Source organism: Xylaria bambusicola, assembly GCF_022495145.1.
Source record: "Xylaria bambusicola strain CBS 139988 unplaced genomic scaffold F5B22scaffold_7, whole genome shotgun sequence".
NCBI lineage: Eukaryota > Fungi > Ascomycota > Sordariomycetes > Xylariales > Xylariaceae > Xylaria > Xylaria bambusicola.
Window position 1 is genome coordinate 645,113 of NW_025953560.1, and position 8,714 is coordinate 653,826.

Genomic DNA, 8,714 nt, shown 5'->3' on the forward strand with positions numbered 1-8,714 from the left:
AATATCAGCCTTGGTCGTGGCGCGTATGAAATCCACAACACGAGGTTTAGCGAGATGAAGAAAGGTTCATGTTCAGTTACGTGTTTCGGCCTGTGCGGCTTGGCAAATCTGCTGAACGGTGACTTTAGAGTTCTTGCTGGTGTATATGTCTTCTATCTGTAAGATTTGGGGAATTAACAGCCGAATCACGTAGTCCCCTAGTATCGTTCGTATCTTCACGGAAAGCCTGCTCATTTCCACCATATCGCATTGTAATGTTCCATGCGTTTATAGCAACATCATTGGTATCTGTGCTCGATGACTGGCATCCCCCTGGATATTCTTGATATCAGATACATACCCCTCCCCATTTCTCCAATCAACAAAACATATGACGACGGTCCGAAGTCACACACAATTTTGCAATGAGCAAGCCATAGATATTCTATCCTAGCTTATGTCTCGCTTGATGGCTAGCCACAAGATATACGAGGCAACATACGCATACATAGATGGTGAATTGCGCATCATTCCCATCATCTTTCTCTGCAATCTCCCCCTTCGTCATAGTTGGACTGATATCAATGGAGGAGAGAGGGCTAGCTTTCTTTTAACGTAGTCATCTTCTCACAAGAAGCCAGTAGGCAATGTCTAGCTCCCTTTGCCCTGATCAGGCATGTTCTGTGGAAATATTCTGTAGTGTGACTGAATATGGCACTTCCCTTTGTAGCCTAAATTATAGGAAAATCAGTTCCCACACCAAAACAAAACCCGTCTGACAGTTTTCCAACATAAATGCACATATGGACTCGCCGCCAGGTAATATCACGAGTTTGGCGAAACATCTAGAAGCTCTCTTCATTTTGAAGGCCTCCCACTTCTCTTCAAACCTGAGAATCGATTAATGAATAAAGGCACAGAAATACCTCATTCGTTGTAATGATATTGTCACTCATAGGATATATAAGAATACGACTTCCTACCTAGCGTCACATAGTAGAGCTAGATATTGCCGTGGCAACATTAAGGTTTAGGTATGAGTCATATTACAAAACAAAGAGATCAAGGCATCGAGAAATATTAACAGAGGGCTCCAAGTCATTCTTGAATCTTTACCTACTAAGATGGAATACAGCTTTAAAAACAGCATAGACAGCATTATACGATGCTACCTAAAGTCTCGCGAGGGCATCTGAGGCCGTGGCAAATTATTTACTCCGGGGACGCGTTAAGTCATGGCTCGGCACACATTCACTCACTCAATCAAGATCACCTATTTCATGCGGCTACTGTTACGACTTTGAAGGCAGATAGAATATATACACAAAGATAAATCCCCATCGCGATCCCCCCTTCCATCCTTTCCGCCCTATAGGCACCACCGTCCCTCAGCGAGGCCAGCTATCAAAGCTGCAGGGCTGATTTTCTCGCCGATAAGCAAGACCTAGACGCCGGTCGTAAGGTCCGCATCGTAACGAGGGAACAGTGGGTGGGTTAAAAAACCTCCCGACCACCACTTTAAAAAAACCACCCCGTTTGTGGGAGGTGGAAAAAATGTAGTAGGTGACGGAGGAAAAACCCGAGGCGCAAATTCCGTTGTATGTCTTGAACGGAGTACCGATAGCGCCTCCTGCCGCCGATTGCGAAACGGCGGGAGTAAGTTTGTCGAACGGTCGAATTTTGCTGCTGACTTTTCTTGTTGACCTCAATTCTCGTTCGTGGGGGGCGAGCCGATCTGAAGCCCCCTTATCCTGCGATGTGTTAGTAACAGCGTTCGACTCGAATATCTTCGCGTCAGCTAGAACAAAACTCACCCTGTTCGAGCCGGTGCAAGAACATCATCGCCTCCAGGTATTCCCGTTCGTCCTGTTCTTCCTGCTCCCTCTGTCGAGCCTCTCTTCGATCCGCCCTTCTTCGAGCTCCTTGCAGCTCTTCTTCGCTTCGGGCTACTATGACTCTCAAGCCCCAGCGATAGCGGAAGTGCTCGATCATTTCCTCTTCGAGAAACCGCAATCGAGCATGCAAGTCTCGGAACAGGAGGAGTCGGTCTCTCCTGAGTCTTAGGTGCCGCTGAAGCGGCCGGCGACGTTGGTCGCGAATAATCGTCTCGTAGTGTACTCGCCGACTGTGGACTTCGGAGAGTATCCGGAATGCTGGCAAATGGCGTTGCACTCTCTCAGCGTTTGAAAGCGGCGGCATTGAAAAATGCGGCCCGTGTAGTTGTACTACCGTTCTCCGTGGTGGCGACGGGAGAACCTCCGTCTCGGGTTCTCGGGGTTGGATCACGCTGATTTCCTCTTCCGGCGTTGGAGTGGGTTCCGCGGTTTGTCGAGGTTTGATGGGAGACGACATGGCGGATATATGAAAATATAAAGGAAATAAAATTTGCAAATGTAAAATAAAAAAAGTAAAGTATGTGAATATAATTGGCAGGTTGAAGCTATTAGCTGAGTGTTGTTTGTTCGTGATATGAGTAGAAAGGGTCCAGGCTGAGCTTGAGGTGGGAAGAAAATATGTAGAAGTTGAGGAGAGAGTGTGGAAGAATAGCTCAAGGGGAAGGGAAGGGGAAATTTACGCAAGCTCTGAGTATTCAAAAAAAAAAAAAAAAAACAATAACAGAGGTAGCCTTCCTGAATAGACTTTTAGGTTGAATTTTAAAAGCGTCAGCGAGCTTAGATGATACCGGATTCTCGAAAGTTAATTTGGCTTGAGCGGACGAGAATAGAAAGTCGACCACAGTAGTGAAAAGTTAAATGCTCTTCAAGGAATTTGAGCATGTATCACCTTGTTAGAGTAAGATACTGATAACTCTTGCTGACGAACCATGAGATTTCACAACATATACTTACTAACAGGCGATTTTGGTAGTGGTCACGACAGGATATCAGTCACTGGAGTTATAAAGAACAATAGGAGGAACTACAGGTTACTGAACTTCGATCGAGCGTCGAGGTGCATTTTACGTAACCCCCTGTGACTATCAGTCACATAAACGAGATCAAGGGGTATCCCTATTCCCATGATACTCATAGCAAGTAACTTAGTGAAGGTTATGCCCAACAGACAGTCTGAAGCTAGTTTTTGCTTGCATACTTCCAAGCACAAATCTAATCACTCAAGCCTGTATATATAATCACGCCTTAGTCGCCTGGGCAACGCGGCAATTAAGTTTAACTCGCTCCGGGCCGAGCCAGTTTTTTGCAACCTTATATCAGCCTGTTCATTCGCCCATGAGTCTCAGGTACAAGCTCATACTACATGTTTCTAGAAGAGTAGGATGATCTTGGGGACTGCCATTTTAGACTACATAATTGGATTTCTACTGATTTCACGCTGATAAACATGCTGGTAGAAGGACCATGGATGAGACTAGTATTATATCTGCTCTATAGGTATGGAAGATAAACTTCTCCGCGGATATCTTTGGGGTAAACCCCAATCGGCTACATACTTTATTCAGTCCTGGAACCCCCTTTGAGCATGCGGTGGATAGGTGCTTACAACTTGTATAAATCACTGTAGCGCGAGGTGAACTGTCACTAAAATGGAGAGCTTTACGGAAGCTTGCCATTTTAATACAGGGAAAATAAAAATGCAAGGCATTTCAATTTTAGACTATGCTATGTCCGCTACGCCCTATAGACTCTAACCAATGGGAGTCTTGCAGAGTTTTTCTGATCCAATGAGTAGAACTTCTCAAGCTTCACCTACCAGTTTAGTTGGGAGAGTGTGGCCGTTAAAGTAAAGCTTTTCCAATTAGCTTGTAAAAGCTCGACTCCGAAACCTGCTTTTAGGTCATCTTTGAGATAACGACACACCCCGATCTCTGTAGGAAGTAAACGAATCGCTCAGTGTCTCGCGTGGGACATATTTTATACAGTTTCTTTCAACAATGAGTGCAGCTAGTATGAAGTATAATCAGAACCCAAGTACTGCCCCAAAGGCAAGTCTCCTTTTCCCGTAGAAGTCTGAGATAAACTCCCTACATACACGTAATTGAACTAATTCAATAAACCACTTGTATCTCCAACACACGTCTCAGACATCCGATGTTCATGTGTCTCACCTAGACAATTTTAGGAGCAAGATCGAATCAAGCGCGTGGCGTAGAGACGAACTAGGCACACACTTGTGGCGGGAAATTATAGACAATATCTAAGACATGGGTATACCTCTCGGGATGCCATGCTAAACCTACCTACTACTACTGTATAGGTAATCGGCTCACGAAGCCGAAGACGATAGTCTACCACTTGGCTTTACCGAGATAAATGCTCTTCAGCCTGCGAATCAAACGCTAGCCAAATGCAATCGAGTTCCAATAGTGCAAAGGAAAGAAGACCAATACGAAGCTTCAGGTACGGGTACTTGGGTACTACACTCGGCAGAACCCTGTCAAACCTAATCGCCACCGAACGATGGAGGACAAGAACTGCATCATACGATCAACCACTTCTACTATGTACATACTACCTAGGTGTCGTCCCTATACTCAGAAGAAGAATTGCTATTGTCTGACACAACCAGCGCATGATATTGAGACCAGAGTCTCAGGGCAATGCGCTAAGAGTAGATAGATGCTGTGACCAGTGGGAGTCGGCTAGGTGGCCCGATCAACCAGTCGCCATGTCGCAGTACGTGAGTGGACGAATTGATCATGAGAGCCTGATTCTCCCAAGTTGTCTTAGGCTGTGTTATAGGGTACAACATTGTGTTCGTCGGTCCTCATTGAGCGTCAGACTATCCATGAGCTGTGAATTAAGCATGAACGTGTGTACCTCTGCTCAAGTTACACCTACGTTGTCACATCATACATCCCTATTCTACACCTACTCACTCACTCCTATATCCTCGATTAATACCATCTCAGCACAAGAAGCGAGTAAGACATTCTGGGATAAGGGTGGCAGACCAAAACTTGGCCTCGTATCATTAGCATTGTCCCTATTGCTACACAGGAGTGCTCGTACAGGTGACACATCTAAGTCGTAAAACCTCGATGATTGAAGACCAATAAAACATCCGCCAAAAGGAAACAAACACATACTGCGATTGTTAGTTGAATTAGATTTATGTAACAATCCATGGAGTTTGTACAAGAATAAAACCAAGAGTCTTGTTCGGAGAAACGAAGACGACGCGAGTTGTAATAAGATTTTCATTTGTCCAATTGAGCCCGAAAACCGAGTTGAAGCCTCCTCTTTCAAGCGGAGCGAAGGCAAACGTAAGACTTAAGTATCCGATCAGGGTATCTTATTTTCAACTCGTATTCGACACCGTATGTGGTCCATTGTGTATCCTGTGGTCGTCTGTCCTAAAACACCGAGACAAGAAAATACAAGAAGCAGAATGTTTCTACAGGCATACTGAAGCAAAAGACGCCGTGTGATATGCCTTGCTAAAACCCCTCCCAGTCTATCAAAGAATCCCACTCCCAAATCAACTCCCGCTGGTTCCCGTCATGACATTTGTTTTCCCGATTAGGCGTATTCTACCATTCCCATTAGATATTATTGGCGCGAAAGAGAATCGCAGGTCATCGACGCGAAGATGAAACCAGGAGCTCTAAATTTAGAGAGCGAAGGCGACCAGACCCATAAGACCAGCGAAAGCAGCGCCGGAGAGGGTAGCAACCTTTCCAGCACCAGCAGTGGGGATGGCAGTAGGGGTGGTAGTAGGGTAGACACCACCGGTGGTGGGAACCTCGGAAGGAGTCTCAACAGGGGTGCTGGCGGGAACGGAAGCAGTGCTGTTGGAGGAGGGGTAGGCGGGAGGAGTAAGAGTAGGGTAGACAGGGACGTAGGGGTTGCTGCTGCTGCTGATTTGAAGTTAGCCTGACGAAGACAATATGGAGAACAGTTCACAATCTTACCAGGTAGAGCAGGCAACGGACGAGGTGGTGTAGACGGGAACGCTGACGGTGCAAGGGCAGTCAGTGATGGTCAGGGTGGTGGCCTGTACTTCATGTTAGCATCGGAGCCCTATTTGCGCCCATCGCGCCCATCTCTCCCGTCTCGAATGATAAGTCTTGCTTTCGCCGGCCATTCGAGATCAAGGATAAATAGACTCGCCGGTATGGCATACCTCAGTGACAGTGTAGGTGTTGGTGCCGTAGGTGATCTGAGTAGGACCAGGGCAGTACGTCTCGTAGGCAGTGACAACCTTGGTGGTGTAGGTCACGTTGGGGGCAGCCGAGTAGGCAGCGTAGTTGGCAGAGGCGCCAGCGGCGAGGACAACGGCAGCAATGGTGAACTTCATTTTGACTGATTTCTGGTGTTGATTAGGAACTCGGGTGAGCCGTAGATTACTTGAGAGTGGGTTTAGGTTGGTATCGCGTAACTATGCACTTTAACGAATGAAATTGACTATAAAGCCAGGGTGGTTGCAATGAATGAGCGTGGGTGGGTGAGGGAAGAAAGGAGAAGCAATTGAGAATCCATCGAGCAGCAGACTTATATAATAGACGTGGACAGCGTGAAAGAGCCAACAGGAGCAGGGGAACATGCATGGGTTGGGTAGCCACTTTCGAGATGGTGGACCTGCTTTGGGCTTCTTTTGATGAGTGTGGGTGGGCCGTTTAGGGAGCGTGGATCTGCGATAGGTTTGCTTTCTGTGGGCGAGACCATTGGAACAGCGGTGGAACACCGAGAGAGCTCTACACTACTATGTACACTAGAGAGTAAGTACTTAAGCACTTTGGATATATGTAAGTACAGGTATGATTCAATTCATTGCTCTGCGGGACATCGTATTTTCTTTTTGAAGAGCTAACAGTAATTGATCAAACTTCATGAATCAATCTCCCTCCATGGTGTTTATACCTTAAGTACCTAGGTAGTTACCTACTCTCTGTGAACGATCCCAGAGAGAGGCATCACGGCAGTCCCAGGTGTGTCGAGAAGGTTACCAAAACTCTCCATAGCCTAGGTACTTAGGGAATAGAATCCCTCGGCACGCCTCCCGGTCAAATTGTCAATGCTCTCAGTCAATGCTCTTTTCATGGGCTAGGTAGTTCCTTGAGATTACCTAAATTTTGTCTGATAACAAGATACGAGGAATTGTGGCCATGGACATACTTACACTACCTAGGTATTATTCATTTGATTGGCGTGTTGGGATTTCGTTCAACGGTGAGCTTATCTGCGCTACACGTCTAGAACAACCAACAAGTAGAATCCTCTTGATGCGAAGATACAATACCTAAGTAGAGATACCTCCAGGCAATTGATTTCATAGCTGATTCACATCATTGTCATGTAGATCTACTCTCAAGCATGAGCTGGCAGCGACTCAGGACAGATCAGGAGAATTGGGGCACCAATGGACCTTGACACGACCGTGGCGTTGGACTAGGGGATTGAGTCGCTGTACGGGCCCTCTCTGAGCCCTGTCTCTTCTGCAGGTACAGCAAGATCTGGACAGGGGTTTCGCCCAATTAGACCCCATGCAACCGGGGTAGTTGGCTGCAAGGGAAATTAGCTCACTACCAGCCCACTTTCCCCTTGAGCTAATCAGAACTAATGAAAGGGAAGAAGGGGGAGAAGGTCTACATTATCAGTGTAAAGAGACAAATAGGGAGAAAACAAAAAACGACTGATCGCTTTTCCATGATCTCCTTACTACATGCTTAAACACTTACACCGCAGTAGAGACAGTGTCCTCGTATTAAGCAAGACAGTGTTTGGCTTTGGATATACATGCCTAGGTAGGTACCTATGGGTGACTCACGTGCTTTCACGACCTAATAGTATATTTTTCAATTAGACAACGACCTCGGGATTGGCGAGGAAGTCTTGCGAAACATATGGAAGTGGTATGTTGTGGTCATATCTTAGCATTCGTATTACCTACCGGGAACAATATGGGAAAAAAACACGTTGGCACCGGTTTATTACGAGCGTTAGTCATGGAGGCGCTCTCCAGTTCATCCAACTGCAGCCAGTATGCAGGTACCGAGATTGAAGTTCAGGGGTGAGGGATGAAAAAAGAATGGGACCAAGGCCCAACCAGCCCAGTGTTTCTATGCCCGATGAATCGCCAACTCCGATAAGTGCATGTAGTTGGCTGGGAATAGATTCATATGCATTTACTGTTAGGTATGCCGCTGGAGACATCTATATTGCCCCTCATCTTCTGTAGAAACACAAGAACAAAAGAGACAGATTGATATGAGCTTCACGATGTGTGATTTCATTCACCTGAACTTGCACATCTGAGGCTCTCAACAAAGTATTGTGTACCTAATGATGCAAGTATCTATTAGGTTCTTTGACTTCCCAACAAGGGAGTGCCCAGCTTGCATCTCATGATAGATCCTTCAGTTCTCTGCCACACTCACAGACTTGTATTACCAAGGATGACAAGTTCAACACCAAAACTATCTTCTTGCTTTATATGGCATACGTTGGTAAGAGAAATTGAGTCTTAACTCAGAACCCCATTATACACAGCCGCAGAGAAGGTGATTAGAAGCATCAAACCATATCATAGTATTGCACATTCTTTAGCTGAACTTCTGGTGAGAGGTCACTGTCTAGAAAACAAAACAATATAAATATAACCATTAACCACCATTGGCCCCATTAGAGTCATTACTCTCTTTCAACTCGTATGTTATATTCTCATCCGGGTGCGACCCATCAATCCACATATAAATGTATCAAAGCGGACCCGCGTTGGACCATTTGAATTGGGCGGGGGGGGGGGGGGGGGGGGGGGGGGGGGGGGGGGGGCGG

At 46.2% G+C, this 8,714-nt stretch overlaps 1 protein-coding gene across 1 annotated transcript; it reads right to left on the reverse strand.

The window, feature by feature from the left end:
• Nucleotides 1-5,371: 5,371 nt before the first annotated feature.
• On the reverse strand, nt 5,372-6,264 carry F5B22DRAFT_510448 (uncharacterized protein). The gene is made up of 3 exons (XM_047972526.1): nt 6,064-6,264; nt 5,852-5,934; nt 5,372-5,797 (listed from the first exon to the last, which is right to left on the reverse strand). The coding sequence occupies exons 1-3, from the start codon at nt 6,235-6,237 to the stop codon at nt 5,551-5,553; spliced, it is 504 nt and encodes a 167-aa protein (XP_047833946.1). The 5' UTR covers nt 6,238-6,264; the 3' UTR covers nt 5,372-5,550.
• Nucleotides 6,265-8,714: the final 2,450 nt, after the last annotated feature.

What these genes read in the sequence shown, in the direction of transcription:
- F5B22DRAFT_510448 (XM_047972526.1), bottom strand. Translation starts at nt 6,237, where the DNA reads ATGAAGTTCACCATTGCTGCCGTTGTCCTCGCCGCTGGCGCCTCTGCC. An exon ending in ACACCTACACTGTCACTGAG is followed by an intron (nt 5,935 to 6,063) that starts GTATGCCATACC and finishes CATGAAGTACAG; the next exon opens with GCCACCACCCTGACCATCAC. An exon ending in TCCGTTGCCTGCTCTACCTG is followed by an intron (nt 5,798 to 5,851) that starts GTAAGATTGTGA and finishes ACTTCAAATCAG; the next exon opens with CAGCAGCAGCAACCCCTACG.